Raw genomic sequence first — 20,021 nt, 5'->3', positions numbered from 1 at the left:
GGGAATTCCAACAGAAGCTGATGCTGAAAACCTTTTACCATGCCTACCAATAATGAGGTGACATGGCTCACTTTGCATGGTACATTTCATTTAGTGGAGAAGTAGTGCGAAAGCTATTTTGGTTTTTTTTTCTCCTATGACCCGATCCACTGTCATCACTTTACAGTCAGGATCCACCCAGAAGCCTAGACCAGCAACGGGCTCAGCCTCTCAGTGAGCTGCTGGGAGATTGAACCAGGTGCTCCCACCCCCTCCATCAGCCCGGTGCTCCAGTGATTGCTGGAGGGGCAGAGCAAAGATCCGGAACGGACAGTCATGGTTCTTTGCTCAGAGTAGAGGGGAGAAGTGAGCAATCAGCAGTGTTTGATTGCTCAGTTCTCAGTGTAAAGGCGTCGGGGGAGAGAAAGAGACGCAGCATTGGATTGATGCCGCATCAACCTAGGCAAGTATGGGTGTTTTTTTTTTTTTTTAACCCATACTTCTCTTTAAACCCACAGAAATCTGTTTATCCATGAAAGGGGTAGATATTTGTGTTTGTCACTCATGCCAAAGGTTCCCAGTTCTCACCCCCTAATAACCAGCTATTCAACCACTCATACGCCCATCCACATGTCTTGTCAGTTGCCTCGGCAAACTCAAATGAGTTTTAGGAAGCAGACCACGTGATGAAGTCACTAGGTGGGCTGATGGGTCAATCTGCAAGAGGGAACAAAGTAAGTGACATGTTTATGGCTGCACTGTTAGGCGCTAGAGGGATGCTTGGGGAGGGTTACATTGCTTGCCAAGAGTTGGGCTTTAAACCAGAAGCTAATGGGATCAGAGGAACATGATTACTTTAATTAGCAAATGACAGCAAACCCAGGCGATCCTTCAAAAAGGTCAAAACAACCATAACAGATCAAATGCCAGCCTCAGATTTGAACCCAAAACATTATCCATTCTTACAAACACATCTTTTTATAAAACAATTTATCCATCTACTTTCTTACCTGCGTAACCTTCTCAGTAACATTGTGCGTTCGATCCTTCACCTTGGGTGCTATGATCGCTTTTTCAGACGAAGGTGGAGAGGATGCCTTTTTTTCAGTTTTTATGTCTGAAAAGTTCAGTGTGAGTTGAGGGATTTTGTTGATGGTGCTGTATTTGTTCAGGTTTGAATCAGAAGTAGATCCGAGAAGGCTTGATTTGATATGGTTAAACGGGCCTGGAAGCAGTCAAAGGCAAATATAAATAAGATATTAAAAAAGGTAATTGTAGAACAAAACACGGAATAACATTAAGCTCCGAACAGGTTTTCATGTGTTAAGATGCCAAGAAGAGATGAGTAACATTTATTTATGGTATATTAGTAATGAAGACTAAGTATTTGCTGAGTATTCAGTGGAAATGGAACCTTCAAGACTGGCAACAGCTCAAGGTGAAACGCAGAACTAAATGCCAAAATATTATAATGAAGTTGGGGAACCAAAAACCACCAAACAGGACGCAACTTTAGAGGTCAGCTCTAGTTAAACATGAAAGTGTTGGGTTTGGCCTCAGTCAAGGGACACTGTCTATCTGATGGGCGGTTCTAATCTTTATCCCAATATATATCTTGTCCAGATGATAACCTCTTTTACTAAATGCTTAGTGTTGTCTCCATCTTTATTTTTAAAATGGCCCTAAATCATACCTTGTGAAAATACAGGCCAAGCATAGCCCGGTTTTGAGAAAAACCTGGTTATTATTTGCATGGATTTCTCAGCATAGAAAAAATAAAATCTTCAAAGCAACCCTGCCCCTTGCCCATGTACATTGATCTACTCTTCCACTTAGTGATTGGAGTCAAAGTAAACAACCAGTATTTCCATGGTATGGAGGAGAATATGCACATCTGATATGACAGTGCTGGGTCAATGTGCATACCCTATGTGACAGCGCTTGGCCACTGAGGGGAGTCAATAGCCATTCCGGTGACTTGCAGATTACACAGGGCATTGATTCCAGATTAGTCCTGTCAATTTAAGAAGGTGCTCCTAACAACAACTCATGTGTATAGAATACACCTGTCCACATAATTTCTTTCTTCCATTCAAACCTTACCATCATGAGCAAGACCAAAGAGCTGTCAAACTATGTCAGGGACAAGATTGTAGACCTGCACAAGGCCATAATGAGCTACAAGACCATCAGCAAGAGGCTTGGTGAAAAGGAGACAACTGTTGGAATGATTATTCGCAAATGGAAGAAATACAAATAACCATTAATTGGAGCTCCATGCAAGATTTCCCCTCATGAGGTAAGGGTGATATTGAGAAAAATGATCGTCCAGCATGAAAATGACCCAAAACTTACCGCCAAGGCAACAAAGGAATGGCTCAAGAAGAAGCCCATTAAGTTCATGGAGTGGCCTAGTGTCAGGTCACCTGTGGCCAGGTGACAACTGCACCCTGTTGGAGGCAGGGATGAAGCGAAAGGTAGTGAACCCGATAGCAGACTGCTGCGATGGGCCGGAACGTGAGTCCAAGATTCCCCAGGGAGCGGAGTCTAAGACCCAGCAGGTGTTATTTATTCACTGAGTTTTTTATGAAATTGAAGTACTCAGCACCTTTTCGTATAGAAGATATATTGTAATGGTTTATTTACATTTTAATTGTAATTTATTTGATCACCACGGCATAATTTAACGATAACACAACTTTATCACAGGAACACGTCTTTATTTTATATATTCACAATTTTAAGCCATGTTTTAAGCCACACCCTTATAAGTTACATTTCCACTTCTGAAGCGCACCACCCACCCAAATTGCACACATTGTATTGACTGGTTCCTGGTACCAGTATTGTGGTGCAGCAGCAGGAAGGGAAACATAGACGACCTCGGATAGCGCAGGAACCACTCATACATATAAAAAAGGTGTTCACCAGAGCCTCTAGTGGTGAGGATGGACTTGGCTGCAGCTGGGCCCAGGTCGCGGCCCCTGGGGTCCCCCGGGTCTCCGTAGGGAGAGAAGGGAAGCAGCCACTCAGGACACACGTAAAGGTGATGGGTGAGCCGAGGTCAGGGTAACAGGCAGACGAGGGTCACCAAGGGACAGGCCAAAGGTCAGGGTAACAGGCAAACAGGAATAGTCAGAGACAAGCCAAAGTCGGTACACAGAAAAGTAGATCAAGCACACGGCAAACAGGAAACAAACACTGTTGAACAGCAAAGCAGACCTGCAGGGCACTGGTTAATATAGACTTCCTGTGATGACCTAGGTTGGGCAGGAACAGGAAGGAGAGGTGATAAAAAGGAACCAGAAGTAAAGTCTGACCTCTAATACAGACATGAAGAAACAGGTAAGCTGCAAAACACTATTGCAAGTCCATGACACCTAGCCAGTCTCCAGACCTTAATCCTATAGAACATTTTTGGAGGGTGCTGAAACTTTGAGTTGCCAAGCGACAGCCAAGAAGAGTGGACCAAAATTCCACCTGAGATGTGTGCAAACCTGGTAACCAACTACAAGAAACGTCTTACCTCTGTGCTTCTCCACCAACTACTAAGTCATTTTTGCTTGGGGATCAAATATTTATTTTACTCACTGAACTGCAACTCAATTTTTAACATTTGTATCATGTGTTTTTTTTTCTGGATTTTTGGTTGATATTCTGTCTCTATCATTCAAAATACACCTATGATAAAAAATTATAGACCCTTCATTTCTTTGTAAGTGGGCAAACTTACAAAATCTGCATGGGATCAAATAATTATTTTCCCCACTGTAAAAAAGAGATTACACAGACTGCTGAATGACTCAGAGAAGGGATACCAGCCTTCACTGCTTCCTAAGAAAGGCAGAACTACCTGTTTTGGTGATATATACTTGCTTGCAAGTGATGACAGTATCATTTGCAACCTCTGTGTAAAAAATACTCCCTTTAAAAACTGTCTATTTTTATTTATCAAATAATTACAGAAATACTAAAAACTGCCAACAAAAGGATAAACAAGCAGACCTGTTGTGAATAAATTATATAGGCAAAACTTTTTTTTTTCATTTTGGATAGAGCAAGGTAGGGTTATAGCCCCTGTCAGATTTGTTTCCCCCATCTGTGTCCCATTGCGGAGATTTCCCTTCACTTCCTGTACCATAACCAAACAGGAAGTAGTATGAAATCCCTGCAAAATAAGGTAATTCCTTGGAGACCCCCAGATCTCAGGAACTAGTTTCCCCATTGGAAGATTTCCGATCTATTACTTTTCTGGGGACAACCCACAATTTGGGATTTTCTTTTACTTTTTTCTTCAGTGCTAACAGTAAACAGGGCAAATAGAGAGAGTGAATCTCCCGAACAAGGATACAGCAATAAAAATGGACAGGTGTTCTAATCCCTCTCCACTCTATCCTAAACTTAGAAAAAAAAAAGGTTTTGTCTTTTAGTTATATTTTAATTCCTAAAGTCCTTTCTCCAATTGTCCCCCTACCCCCTAAGAGGCATGTATGTTATTACCTGACTTTCAGATGTTGGGATATATCCGAATTCCTGAATGAAGTAATAATGAATTTTGTAGAAATTCGTTTTAATTTCATTTAGTATATTTACTTTCCAACTATTTCCAAATTGTCGTAATGTTTCAATTTCAGTTCATTTGAAAAATGATTGATTCAAATTCTGTGTGAAGAATAGCTGGTTGTTAATGATGACTCATCAGCTGTCATCAGGCTTCCCCACTGACAGCTGAAATGTAAACAAAAGAATACTGGCAATGAAAAAGGGGGACCCCAGATCCCCAAATGTGAATAAGTATGGGGTACATAGTACCTCTACCCATTCACCAAAAAAGTGAAAATAGTGAGTAAAGCCACAACAAAAGTTTTTGACAAGTCCATTATTAAACAAAAAAAAAATGTCCCACCGGTGTGGATCCATCATCAATCATGATGCCCACCGCATCGATGGAACCGAAAAAACCCCCAAAAACTTCCAGTCTCATGAAAGGCTCCCGACGTCTGCCTGATTGGCTGCCTGACATTTCTTAAATAACTTATAGTTGTCAAACGATGACATCATCGGGTGACCCCATCCAGTTGTGACATCATTGACCCAACATGTCACAGGGGGCAGAGCGACCAGGAGATGTTGCCAAGTGGCCCCACCCCTTAGCTATTTAAGAACTGTCAAACAGCGGAGTTGGCAGACAGCGGGAGCCTTTGACGAGACCGGAGGTTTTTTTTTTTTTTTTTTTTTTGGCCCAGCAGTAGCGGCGGGCGTTGTGACTGACAATCGACCTACACTGATTTTTGACTTTTTTAATAAAGGACTTCTCCAATACTTGTGTCGTGTTTTAATTTACTTTTTACACTTTTTTGGGTAGGGTATACTCATTCACATGGAGAGGGGACAGGATCTGGGTGCCCCCTTGCTAAAGAGGCTTCAAGATTCCGATAAGCTCCCCACCCGCAAACCCAACAACAATCAGCCACGGTTGTGGGGAAAAGGCCTTTTTCCCCATCAACATGGGGCAGAGCGCCCACCCCAAAGCACCACCCCCCCATGTTGAGGGCCTGTGGCCTGGTAAGGTTCAGGAGAGGGGGCCCTCACTTGTCCCCTGCCTTTCCTGGCCTGTCGGGCTGCATGCTAGGATAAGGGTCTGGTATGGATTTTGGGGGGACCTCATGTCGTTTTCTTTCTGAATTTTTCATTGCCGGCATTCTTTTGTTTACTTTTTATCTGTCAGTGGGAAAGCCCGCTGACAGCAGATGAGTCATCGGTTGTTAAGGATACGGCAACTGGCTTTTCAACACGCTCCTTAATAACCAGCTATTCTTCACACAGAATTCAAATCAGTCGATCATTTTTTTGGAATTATTCAGAAAATTTGGAATTTGTTATAAAATTAATAAAAGAAATGAAATTAAACAAAACTAAACTAAATTAATTCCAAAACAAATAAACAAAACAAAATTAGTAGCATAACAAATCTATATGAAATTCATTTTTTCATTCTGCCTATGTCCAACCCTTACTTCTTGTCGAGGTGACAGACGTCTGGCAGAACAGGAAAAACATTCTGAATTCAGGCCCAATCTACTCAATAAGGTCACAGACTGCATCTAAAACTTTACAGATGTTCCAACTCCACTTCTCTTAGCGCCACCCAAATCTTTGTTTTAAGTACTGTATATAGTGGGATAGAATTAGAACTTCTGTTATGTTTTTGCTGCTGTGTACCCATTAGGTAGATTTTCCCTTACTTCCTGTCTCACCAATACCCTATCGCACCTTGATGCATAGGTTTTCAGTAAAACAGGACGTGAGGGGAACTTTACTCATAGGTGACACAGACAGCAATACAGCCCTTATAATGCGGGAACAGATAATAAATATCTAATAGAGCACTGTATGCAAATGAAAAAAAACATGGCTTGAGATATTAAGTTAGTAGCTACCTCCTACAAAACATAGGGGTGCATTTAGAAAAAAAAACTGCATAGGAATTTGACCAATGAAAGTACATGTACTTTCGTTCTCTGCAAATGGGCCAAAAATAAAGTGTTATTAGGCTATTTTCTGTGCTAGACAAATGTTTTTCATTGATTTAAAATTGAAAATACCACATTTGGCCACTAGAAGGTGTCAAGTATCAAAGGAATGTCCTATAATACCAAGTGTCATCTAGTGGCCAAAATCAGTATTTTCTAATTTATATCAATGAAAAACATTTGTCCAACACAGGAAATAGCCTAATAAGATTCACTTTACCCCCCATTCACACAGAACACATGTACCTGCACTTTAACTTGGCAAATTGCTATGCAATTTTTTTTTTCATTTTTACAAATACACCCCTTGATGTATTTAAAGTGTTCAGCAAAGTTTAGTTTAATTCCACTAGAATAACAAGGACTTAGCAATTATCCTGAACAAGTCTCTGAGTAATTCCATGACTCACTAAAATCGCTGATTTGATCTAAGTCTCTGTTTGATGAAGACATTGAATTGAGGGATACATTTCATTAGCCGTGAAGCGAAAAACTTGTGTAATAAAATAGCTGAGATAGCGAAGGAAAATGCAAAACCATGAGCTAGAAAGCTCCATTGATCTTGGAGAAATTGAGATTAGTTTAATTGATCGATGCAGTTTAGGCATATTGTGTAAATTCTATATCAATGGCATGAATTTGATTTATTAACCTTTTACATGTTCACATTATCTTTCAAAAATATTTTTCAGCTAAAAAAAGGAAAGGAACATACAAGTATATCTATATAAAATAAAATTACGTGCAGCGCTATAAAAAATATAATCAATGAAGATATATATTGAGAACAAAAAAGAACAAAGATCTCACTATATGATTAATTAGGACCAGAGGGTTACAGTGGATCTAGTAATAATGGACTTTAATGGGTATGGTCTAGCTTAATAGGGAGCACACATGGAATGTAAAGCATTCAAAATTTTATTATAATTTTGGATAAAAACATATCACAAACTGTCATATAAAATACATTGCAACTTGTACACATCAAAAAAGAAGAAGAAAAGAGGACATTTTATAAGGTTCATATGGTTCGACGTGTTTCGCAGACAAATGAGAAGTAGCTTCCTCAGGAACCATTATGATTGATTAGTGTCCTTTGTATTTTTAGAAAAGACATCCATAAAAAAGGGAAATAAGAACTTATTTCTCCTTTTTTTCTTCTTTTTATGGATGTCTTTTCTAAAAAATACAAAGGACACTAATGTTCTTATTTGTTCTCTAAATTGACACGGATGTTGGTATGTGGGCATTTATTGGTTATTTGCAGTTCTTTATATCTTTAAAAAGAAGATATATATTGAAACAAATACAGTAATTAAGGTGAATGAAATGTCAAAAAAGTCCCAAGCGAGAAAACATATACTCAGCCTTTTTGACCCTTTTGTCATATGGCAAGTTGGGTCCATTTGTTCTGGTGAGCGCAATTGTTTTACTTTCCTGTTGGTGTTGGGATCTGATGTCCTCTGTGGATCATACACATCACCCTGGAATTATATTATCACGTTTTCTCACTTGGAACTATGGAACTATTTTATTCACATCAATTACCATATTTTTTCAATATATATCTTCATTGAGTATATGTTTTCTCACTTGGGACTTTTTTGACATTTCATTCACATTAATTACCATATTTGTTTCAATATATATCTTCATTGATTATATCTTTTATAGCGCTGCACGTAATTTTATTTTATTCTGTTTTTAACACACGTCAGTTGAGTGTGCTAGTTGCTTTATGTTTATTGGTTAGCGCAGTTTATTTATTTACCTTTTTTTAAGTTTATCTATAGCAAAAATTTTCATCCCAAATTTTTTTATTTCCTAAATAGATTAGGGCCCTGGTGTCCAACCTGTGGCCCCACATGTGGCCCTTTGGTTTTTCTGAGTGGCCATTTGCAAGTCCCCAGTAGTGGGAACATTGATTTGCAAAGGAGCGGTAATGGCAGTGATCTCTAGCAGTCTCAAGTTACATGTCCCCAGTATAAATTGGTTCTAAACGCAGAAGGTTTTTGTTATCTTAATGCATTATATGAAATTAAAAAAATAAACCTGTATGCAGCTACCCCCCTAATACTTACCTGAGCCCCATCTTGATCCAACGATGTTGGACTAGATCCTCGGCTGTCAGGGACTCTCCCTCCTCATTGGCTGAGTGTCAGGGAAATGGCCATGGAAGAACTGGCAATATTGCCAATACTAGAGATGGGCACATCCGGTGCACTCCTGTGCGCATGCGCATTGGCAAAAGAATGGCAAATTGGCGCGACGTTGTGAGTCAGTGAACGCGTGCGCACAATAGCGCTCGCATATTGTGACAGATGTGGCCATCAGACAGCTGATTTCACCAAAGTACTGGATTATAGTCAGCCTTCCTGTGTTCCTGAGCCTCTGTGTGTATTCTCTGGACTTCCTGTTGTAACCCAGCTTGTTCCAGACCTGTCTGATCTCTTCTCCTGGCATTCACCCCCTGGCTTGCTCTACTGACCTTGCTCCTGTTTGATCACCCGTGTATGACCCCGGCTTGCATTACGGACTTTGCTACATCTTACCTGCTTGCCGTCCCGTGTATGACCTCAGCCAAGTTCCTGTTTCCGCTACCTGCCTCTGCCTCCTTACTGATTATCCGTGTTTGACTCCTGGCCTGGCTTCTTCTTCTTTTCATGTGTGCACTGATTGCCAAGTACATCTGGAGTTCCCCGAGAGACATCTGCCTTGCTGTGCATTCTGTCACCTCCAGCATTCATCTGGCGAACACCAGCCCAGCTCTTCAATACCCCGTTGGCAACCTGTACTTATTTGGGCGCTTCACCTCCTGTACCACCTTTTCAGCACCTTGGCCTCGGATTAGGTACACTGATTAGGACACTGAGACAGCAGTGGACGCTATTGGTTCCCGCTGCTGTAATTCAAAGTGAGTGAGCCAATAGGGGGGGCTGAGCCGCTGCTCCGTGTCTGAATGGACACACAGAGCAACAGGTTGGCTCAGGTGTCCCCAAAACAAGCTGCTTGCTGTGGGGGCACTTGGCAGGAGGGAAGGGCCAGGAGTGCTGGAGGGGGACCTGAGGAGGAGGATACAGGCTGTTCTGTGCAAAACCACTATGAGAAGTTAGGTATAACATGTTTGTTCTTTTTAAACAAAAAAAAAAAAAAAACAAGACTTTAATATTACTTACGGTTACCAGATTTACAAAATTAATTTTGGGGCCCCCTTGCCGACCATGGCCAGTTTTAGACACACCAACAAAATCGTTCCCAAATGTAGTCGCACACACAAAAACATGTTTCCAAATTCAATTTAAATGGCTTGGGTATCATGAGTAGTGAAATAATGAAGCATAAATAACTCCCCACTGTAAATTGTGGGTGTGGCAAAATTGCAGTAATAGTGGAAGGGATTTAAAGAGGTATAGGTAAAATAAATCTGAGCCCACTCTGCTATAGGTATAAGTGTAGAAATCAGAAGTGTTTAACGCACGGAGCACAGAGATCAGGAGCGCGGCAATACGTGATGCACAGAGAGCAGAGGTTACAAATAGGTAATGCACAGAATGCTGGGATTGGGTGTAAGTGACGCACAGAGTGCAGGGTTTAAGCATGACACATATAGTGCAGAGGTCAGGAGTGATGCACAGTGTGCAGTGGTCAGGAGGGAATGATGCACAGAGTGCAGAGGTCAGAAGCAAGTATCATATGGAGTGCAGAGGCCAGGAATAAGTATCCCATGGAGAGCAGAGGTCAGGAATAAGTATGGCACAGAAAGCAAAGATCAGGCATAAGTATGGGATGGAGAGCAGAGGACAGGAATAAGTTAGGCACAGAGAGCAAAGGTCAGGAATAAGTATGGCATGGAGAGCAGAAGCCAGGAGTAAGTATCCAATGGAGAGCAGAGGTCAGGAATAAGTATGGCACAGAGAGCAAAGGTCAGGAATAAGTATGGCATGGAGAGCAGAGGTCAGGAATAAGTATGGCACAGAGAGCAAAGGTCAGGAATAAGTATGGCATGGAGAGCAGAGGTCAGGAATAAGTATGGCCCGGGTAAGTATCACACAAAGAACAGAGGTCAGGAGTAAGTAACACTAAAGAGCAGTGGCATTTTCCCATCTGATGGATCACCAGAGGAGTAGGGATCCCTCCTCATGCTCCTCTCTCCTTGGTTGTAAGGCAGTACAGTGTATTATTTACACTGCACAGGTGTCTCTGCCACCACAAATTGATGCTGCTGGACTTCACAGCCAGAAGCCATAGAAGAAAAGTTGACCCGTTTCCTGAGTATTGCCATGTAAGTATAACTGGTTACAAAAGCAAACAGGCCCATTTTCGGGTAGCCAAGGAGCCTGTACAAGTAAGATTTACACTATACTATCCTGTGGTCAGAGACATGCCAGGGACCCTCATTTCTTGGGGAAAGACCCCTCACAATGAGATGTGTATTCGGGAAAGGGGACAAATGGCAATCTTACCCTAGTCTCTATCTTCTGCAGCAGGTTTTCATTATCTGATAACACCTGTAGCATATCTGCAGTCTCTGACCATCTTCTGAAGTATTTCTGTAATCTCTGACAGTATTAAAGGATATGTTCACTTTTTGTTTACACCCATATTTAGTTTGGAGCAGCTAACCTCTCCCCCTGTGACAGTGGGATCCTGCCCACACATCTGTGCCATTCAGTTAAAGAGCTCTGTGAATGAATAAACTATAAGTCCTGTCTTCCATCACAGCAGACAGCTTGTAGTTCCCAATGAACTGCCAGGGCGCTGGTCAGGGCTCTCATAGTTCATTGATTCTTCTAGAACTTCTGTACTGAGTATTTGCAGGAGCCTGGCATTGCACTTGCGATCACCAATGCTTTACAGACTGCAGTGTAAAAATAAATAAATAAATAAATGCACATTTGTAACCTGCAAAATCATGTCAATGTGTTTATTTATTTGTTTTCCAAAAGGTAAACATATCCTTTATATGAAAAGATTGGCCCATTACCTGTTCTGCTTATCAGGAGGGTCGGATCTGTTAGTTAGCCTGTCACATGCTTCCAGGTGTGACCTGTTGAGTCTGGGGAGTCTCCCCACTGTATTCAATGAGGGACCTTGCTGGACAGTGGAGGAAACCTAGCCAATAGCACACCAGGGCTTATGACTTTCCCAGGGGGTGTACATTGCCGCAGTGCATCCTGGGATTGGGAATAAATCCGTGGGGGCATGTGACAGGGTGTCTTTCGGCGGGAGCAAAGTCCCAGGAGGAGGTGGACGGCTGTCTCTCCTCCTGCTGAAGTGAGGAAGGTGGTTCAGGCAGTCAGCCTAGAGACCTGGGGTTGAGCTGTGCTGCAGAGGACCAAGTGGAGCTGCTGGGCAGAAGACTTTTGGAAAAACAGTGTCGTGAGTACTCAAGGATCTGCCCAGGGGTCTGCCTAAGAGAGGGGACCACTCCAGAGAGGTCAAGGGGATCATAAAGCCAGCTAACCTGGAGTGTTACTGTAAAGGGGGTGCAAAGTAGTTAAGCCCTGAAGAGTAGGGATAAAGGGGGCACCGGGAAGGGCCCCGAAGTTGTTCAGCAGTACAGTCTACCTCAAGGAACAGCTTGCCTTAGGACAAAATTACCTCAGGAAGCTTAACCACTTTACCACTAGAGCATTTTGCTGTCTTACGTCTGGGCCACTTTTTGCGATTCGGCGCTGTGCGACTTTAACTGACAATTGCGCGGTCGTGCGATGCCATACCCAAACGAAATTGACGTCTTTTTTTTCCTACAAACAGAGCTTTCTTTTGGTGGTATTTGATCACCTGTGCGATTTTTACTTTTTGCGCTATAAACAAAAAAAGAGCATTTATTTTGAGAAAATAACAATATTTTTCACATTTTTTTATATGAAATTCCCCCAAAAAAGATGTAAAAACCAATTTTTTTTAAAATTTTTGGCCAATTTGTTTTCTGCTACCTATGTTTGGTAAAAAAAATTGCAATAAGCGTATTTTGATTGGTTTGCGCAAAAGTTATTGCGTTTACTAACAAAGGGAAAGATTTATGTCATTTTTGGTGTTTTTTTTTTTAACGAATAATGGCGGCGATCTGCGATTTTTTTTGCGGGACTGCGACATTGCGGCGGACAGATCGGACCCTTGACTGACATTTTTGACACTTTTGGGGGTACCAGTGACATTACTGCAGTAATCAGTGCTATATATATGCACTGTTACTGTAAAAATGACACTGGCAGGGAAGGGGTTAACTTTATTGGAGAGGGAGGGGTTAATGTATGCCTGGTGCTTACTGACGTGTGGGGGAGGAGGTGACTGAGTGACACAGGGACAGATCGGATGTCCAGCTATGCTGAACAGTCCGATCTGTCACTCCCTGTCACTATGGAGATCCGCCCGCTTGTGTTTACACAGGCGGGCGGATCTCCACACTAGATCCCCGACGATCGGGGCAGAGCAGCGACGATCGCCGCTGCTCCTCCCCTGGCCCGACTCCCGCTGTGAATGAAAACAGCGGGAGCGTGCCTCCGGCGGCGCGCGAGCGCCGCCTACAGGGGAGGAGTCTGGCGACGTAGGCCTACGTCGTCAGACGGGAAAGAGCCACTTTGCCGCAGTACTATTACAGTACTTAGTGGTAAAGTGGTTAAAGAGAACCTTTCACAGCCAAGGGCAAAGTGAAGCAGAGGCCTAGCTGTGACTAGCTCAATCAGCGTTAGCCAGCGTCAATCAGCATTTTTCTTGATCGTCCCGCCTATTGTGCATAGTTCTATTCAGTTGGAGTATCCCACTCATCCCTTCTCCTATCCAAGTTCCTAATAAAACATAAAAACCGAAGAAACCAGACTGGTCCTTGTCTGAGGTAAACACGCTTGGAAACATGTCAGAATGTTCTACCATTGCTAATGGTAACCCAGGGGAACCCACACACAGCAGCTCCCATGGGAGTAGTGCTACAACTGTCACCTAAAAATAACAGCTTAATTAATGTTTTCTTCAAGTAATACCTTTATGGTTTTTATCTATAGTGAAAGAGTTAACTTTTTCTTTTTTTTTGTATTTTTATATTTTTTTATATATGTTATTTTGTGAAAAAAACATAACAGGCTAATGAAGGAATGTTTTCTTTTTTCTTTCACAAGAACAGTGAACTTGAAAGAAGCTTCTATTTCTCTCAGTATAGATTTCCTTTAATTTAGTAGAGAGAGAGGGTTCATCCTTCAATCAGGGAGGACTGTCCCCGACTGTGAAGCGATTCCTCCAACCTCCAAAATATTGTATTTATCATTTTCAAAACCTGCAAAGAAAAGGCAGCAACAAAGAAGGAAATTGTGGGGGGCTTTTGTGTGCATTGAAGTGGTTGTAAACCCTTACATATACCCAGTGAAGTGACTGACCTCAGGTGATACACAGAGATGAAACAAATCCTCCTACATACGTTGTATTTGTTTATCTGCAGTCTTCTCTACAGCTATTCCAGAATTTGCACAGCTTGTCTGAGCTTCCAGAAAGCAGGGGGGGGGAGCTGAAGTTATACTCTGAAGAGCTTGGAGAGCAAATTTGAGGGAAGAGACATACCCCCTTCATAGAGCACACAGGAGCAGAGCTGAGGCTGCCAATCACAGGCTGTGTGCTTAAACATGTCAGACAACTCATGAAGATAGCAGAGAAATGAGGCAGCTTGAAATTTGAAACAAGTACACACTATAGAAGGAAATGCTTTGTTCATATTTCATGTCAGAGGTTTACAACCACTTTCATACTTTATGGCCTCCAAACCAAAGGGGCGTGTCCATTGTCTATATGTTTTGTAGTTAAAGACAAAGAGCTTCCTCTTGATAGAGATGAACAGTAACAGTTTGGAGTGACCCTTAGCAACAAGGCAGGCCAGATTAATGTCATCACTGAGTTTTTCAGTCAGGCTTCAGGAGGTATGTAAATGGCCTACACATATATCAAGGGGATTATTTAAAGAGGAGCTTCAGTCAAATGTCCCAAGAATACAAGTCAGCAGCTACAAATAAAACTCTACTATAGTGCGAATTTCCTTTACATTATCAGGGCTTTGCAAACACTGGCATGGCATAGGAGCACCACTGGACTCAAATTCACATTTTTGACTGGGGAGGAGTTCCAAGGAACCAGGTGACTTATGTTTCAAACTGAATTTTCTGTTTTAAATACTTTAAATACATTCCAATTAGACCAAAAAAAAGAGAAAAAAGAAAAAACGTTGTGGAAAGTATCACATTTTGGTATTTTTAGAATAAGCAGAAAAGTCTGTATCCTCTGTCAGCATGCTCTTTATGGGAAAGCAGTGGTCTCTCTGAAGAGGTCTGACACGCCCTCTGCTGACTTTGAACTGAAGCTCTTCAATCAGCAGGAAGCATGAGCTGTGCTGACTGCAGAATTATAGGTCTGACTCAGAAGGTGAAAGGGGGGGGGGGGGTGTTATACCTCTGCAGAAAGACTGCTGTTTCCACACAGAGAGCGAGGGTCCTTCTCTGCAGAATGCTGGCATGGGACAGGCATTTCTACTTAGACTGTGGCTGCTTTTAACTGGTTGCTGATCACACTCCGTCTATTTACTGCGGCAATGTGGCTCTCCCAGGCAAACCGACGTAGGGCTATGTCGGTCGTGCATCTGCAGCTAGGGGGCGAGCATGCGTCACCGCTGGCATGCTCCCGCCCCGCTCGTCAGCGGGGAAGCCGATGTACGGTCAGGCGGCTCCGATTGCTTTTGTCAAAGACATGTAGCTAAATACATTTTGGCCTATATATATGACAAAAATTTTATATATTGGATATTTTTTAACAGTCAAAGTAGAAAATGTCAATTTTTCGCAAAATTTTGCTCTTTTTTTATTAATATCGCAAAAAATAAAAAGCGCAGAGGTGATCAAATACCACCAAAAGAAAGCTTTGTTAGTGGGGGAAAAAAGGACGTACATTTCGTTTGGGTACAGCATTGCATGACCGCGCAATTGTCAGTTAAAGTCACGCAGTGCCAAGTTGAAAAAAGTGGCCTGGTCATTAAGCAGCAAAATCTTCCGGTCTTAACTGGTTGCCGACTGCCGCAAGTACATATATTGCGGCAGTTAGCCCCAGCCAGGCAAAGTGACGTATATATACATCACTAGTCTGTCACTTGCTTGTGAGCCAATAGCGGGCAAACGTGCGCCTGCGGAGGCGCGCGCCCGCCCCGGCTTGTTCCCTGAGAATTCCGTGCGTGTTACTCGCAATCGTCCGCCGTGAAGGGAGAAAGGCAGGCGGCTAATGTAAACAAGCCGCCTGTCATTCTCCCCAGTGTAGGAATGGTGATCATACGGTTCTACTATGTAGGACCGTTGACCACTGTTCCTACACCAGTAGCCATGTCCAATCACAGTAAGAATCACGCCCCTAGGGACACACTTAACCCCTCCTTCCCCAATAAAGTTAACCTCTTCCCTGCCAGTGTCATTTTGCAGTAACAGTGCATATGTACAGCACTGATTACTGCAGTAATGTCACTGGTAACCCCAAAAGTGTCAAAAATGTCAGTCAAGGGTCCGATCTGTCCGCCGCAATGTCGCAGTACCGCCAAAAAAAATCGCAGATCGCCGCCATTACGCGTTAAAAAAAAAAACACCAAAAATGACAGATATCTTTCCCTTAGTTAGTAAACGCAATAACTTTTGCGCAAACCAATCAAAATACGCTTTTTGAGATTTTTTTTTACCAAACATATGTAGCAGAAAACAAATTGGCCAAAAATGTTAAAAAATTTAGATTTTTACATTTTTTTGGGGGGGAATTTCATATAAAAAAATGTGAAAAATATTGTTATTTTTGCAAAATTGACGCTCTTTTTTTGTTTATAGCGCAAAAAGTAAAAATCGCACAGGTGATCAAATACCACCAAAAGAAAGCTCTGTTTGTGGGAAAAAAAGGATGTCAAATTCGTTTAGGTACAGCGTTGCATGACCACGCAATTGTCCATTAAAGTCACGCAGTGCCGAATCGCAAAAAAGGCCCTGGTCAGGAAGGGGGTAAAATCTTCTGGGGCTTAAGTGGTTAAAGGGGAAAATCGTCTGGTCCAGAAGTGGTTAAAGGAAATAAGCTGTAGGACTTTTTATGCCTTTTGTTTTGATGAACCTGGAATGTACTTGGCTGATTTAAACTGAATTGGATATTAAGACGCACCATTTAACCGAACCTCAATATATGTAGGATTCTGGTATATAATTTTCATAAGAGCATGTTTCATATCATTAAACATCCATTTAGAAGATTAGTAACTCCATTAGAACAGTGACAACAAATATACACAACAGTTAGTAACTATACACTATGTTATCATAATCACATAATCATACACAGCATGCAAGCTAGTAATTTCACAATCAAATGCCACATGGAATGGTTTGCCACGAATCATGATAGACAGGCGCACTGTACAAGAAGTTACAAGAATATTCTTAGCTTTGTACATGTAGGTTTTAACTATAGGTTTTAATAAAATAGAATTATTTCTGCTGAGTTATTTATTACGTCCCCCTGAGTTAGAGGTATAAAGTTGTATAATATAGATAAACTTAGATAACTGCTCAATTGAAACTTTATATTGTTACTATGCTACTCTATTTTGACATTATCAAATTACAATTATTTTTTTAAATATTATACTGTTTTATACATGGAAATTTGCCCATTCATTTTATATACATAAATAATCGTACAATATCGTGCTCCCAACTTTGTGGGAACAGTTTGGGGATGGCCCCCGACCTCAACCCAAAATAACACTTTTGGAATTGATTAGAGTGGAGACTGCGAGCCAGGCCTTCTCATCCACATCAGTGCCTGACCTCACAAATGCGCTTCTGGAAGAATGGTCAAACATTCCCATAGACACACTCCTAATACTTTTGGTAATATAGTGAATATATTTAAAAAAAATAATTGACATTAAAACATACTGAGATATATTGTAATGGGTTATGCATTTTTTTTTAACTTTATTTTTTATTTATTTTAAGGCTACATTCACACCTGAGCGTAGCGTTCTCGCTCGATTTTTACCGCGATTTTCAGGCGTTTTTTGTGCAGTCGTTTTTTGATTGAATAGATACCAATTGAAAACGCCTGTAATCTGCCCAAAAAGAAGCTCATGTACTTTTTTGAGCGTTGGGCGTTTTGTAAACAGCGTCAAAACGCTCAGATGTGAACAGGGGCCATTGAAATGAATAGGATTTGTCTTGTTGGGCGTTTTGAGAGCTGATCCTAGAGCAGAAAAACTCCCCAAAAACGCCCCAAAACGCCTAGATGTGAACGGAGCCTAAAGCTGAACTCCAGACAAAAGCATTATTTGGACATGTGAACTGCAAAAATAAATTAGCAGTAATGAACTGCATGCCACGTGTGTTGGCTGCAGCGTTCTGTAAAACTGGATATCAGTGGAATGCACTCTGAATGGATGAGCTGCTAAGTGAGAGACTCGCGATGAGCTCATCCATTCAGTAAACATTTCCCTTCCACTCCTGGACAACTAATACATTTTGGATGACTATTTATTTATTTAATGTTAATGTCTAATATATTTTTATTAGGATTTTACAGGTTTTACATGGAAAAGTATATCAGCCATCTGATTTCCACCTTTTTGACCTGCTCAAAGAAGCTTTAACTACTTCCAGACCGTCTGCCACATATATACTGTGGCCCCGCTCCCGATGTGATTGGACACAGCGGGAGCCAATCAGTGGTTCCTCTGGCTGCCGGGACCCGCCAATCATTTTGAGGAGAGGCAGAATGGTGATCTGCCTATGTAAACAAGGCAGACCCACCATTCTGTCACAGAGGAAAATGGAGATCTTGTTTTTCTGCTAAGCAGAAACACGCATCTCTGTTTTCCTCTAGTGCATCCATTCCCCCCACAGTTAGAAATCACTCCCTAGGAGCACACTTAACCCTTTGATTGCCGCTGACGTTAAAGCGGAGTTCCACCCTAAAAAAAAACGTTGCAGCATCAGGTAGAGTAAAAAAACCTTAAAAAGAATTGGATAATTAATATTTTTTTTTTTGTTTCACTTACCTTGTTTTTAATGGAAATAAACTTACCTTCCTTCCTTCCTCCTACTTATGTGGCCGCGACCCCCCGACGTCACTTCCTCCTTTGCATTGCATCCTGGCAGATGAGCATCATCAATCCCAGGGTGCAATGGGAATGGCCGATCGCTCCTCTGATTGCCGATCGTAATCTACTGCGCATGCGCGAGATTGCGATCTGCATTCTGGGTAGCTGAAACCAGGAGGAAGGACACAGAGTGGGACACAGCAGCTTCAGACGCCCACAACGGAGATGGCCTCGCTCTTCAATCAATTTTAAAGGTAAGATTTTATCTATATTCATCTACTGTACTCTACTGTAATGTGGGAATAGTATTAGTGTCATTGGGGATAGCTTAGGATTAGGGGAGTATTTTTAGGTAAAAAATGTTTTTGTGGCTGGAACTCCGCTTTAAACCCCTTCCCTGCCAGTGTCATTTATACAGTGACAGTGCATTTTTTCTTTAGTAGTGATTACTGTATTGGTGTCACTGGTCCCCTAAAATGTCACTAAAGCCCCGTACACACGTAGCGATTGTCGGCCGTAAATATTCGGCCACCGACCGATCGGCCGATTGTCGGCTTGTTAGTATGATGCTTCCGACAACCGACTGCGACTTTTCGGCCGAACAGAATCTGGTGTGCAGGCATTAAAATTTTTGTTGGCCAACACCAGAACAGCCGATTGTTCGCCAGTCAGTACAGATTTCGGCCGACAAACAGCACATGTGCAAGACTGGGCATGCTCAGAGAAGAAAAAACACACGGAAAGTTAACCATCACATGACATCACTTCTGCAGTCGGCTGTTGTTGGCCGACAAAATTTGTGTGCAGTCTTTAGCACTTTTCAACCGTCAGGACAGCACCAGACAAAAGACGGCCGATCGTTCGGCCGACATTCGGTACGTGTGTACGGGCCTTTAGTTTCAGATTGGTCTGTCGCAATGTCGCAGTTCCGCTAAAAATTGCTGATCAACGCCATTAATAGTAAAAACAATAAAAAATGTAAAAGTCAATAAATCTATTTCATAGTTTGTATTGGGATTTTTTTTTTTTTTTACCAAAAACATGTAGCATAATATAGAATAGATGAAATAAGATACAAAAGTTTGTATTTTACTTAATCTATTCATAGGTTCCAATAGTTCAGCTTCATTCAATCTTTCATTGAGCTTGTCAATTAAGATCTGATGCTTCCTCCTGCGGCCAGCTCATAGGAGTTCCACCCTGCAGTCTCCTGTTGGATCTTTGCCCTAAACTATTTGTATGGATTTCAAATTGGTAGTGGAAATTTGGATAATTGTTCCAATACATAGTAATAAGAGACTCTCCTTGTCATCTCCAACCAACACTGTATATATTAAATCCCAGCTTCCTTTGGGAGCATTTTTCCCATTCTATATTCTATACAGGGATGTCGTGCAGGTGAACTATACCTC

General features: G+C 41.8%; 1 protein-coding gene across 2 annotated transcripts in view; it reads right to left on the bottom strand.

The window, feature by feature from the left end:
• The window catches only part of KCNH7 (potassium voltage-gated channel subfamily H member 7), a 657,816-nt gene that overhangs the window by 223,737 nt on the left and 414,058 nt on the right, over positions 1 to 20,021 (bottom strand). For both annotated transcript variants that reach the window (XM_082260896.1, XM_082260897.1), the window contains one exon: positions 990 to 1,204. In XM_082260896.1, coding sequence (XP_082117022.1) covers positions 990 to 1,204 — 215 coding nt within the window. The remainder of the gene's footprint in view (positions 1 to 989; positions 1,205 to 20,021) is intronic.

This window comes from Pelophylax lessonae (assembly GCF_965119305.1).
Source record: "Pelophylax lessonae genome assembly, chromosome: 6".
NCBI lineage: Eukaryota > Metazoa > Chordata > Amphibia > Anura > Ranidae > Pelophylax > Pelophylax lessonae.
Note: the sequence above shows the minus strand (reverse complement) of the source record. Positions and strands in the feature narration are given on the sequence as shown.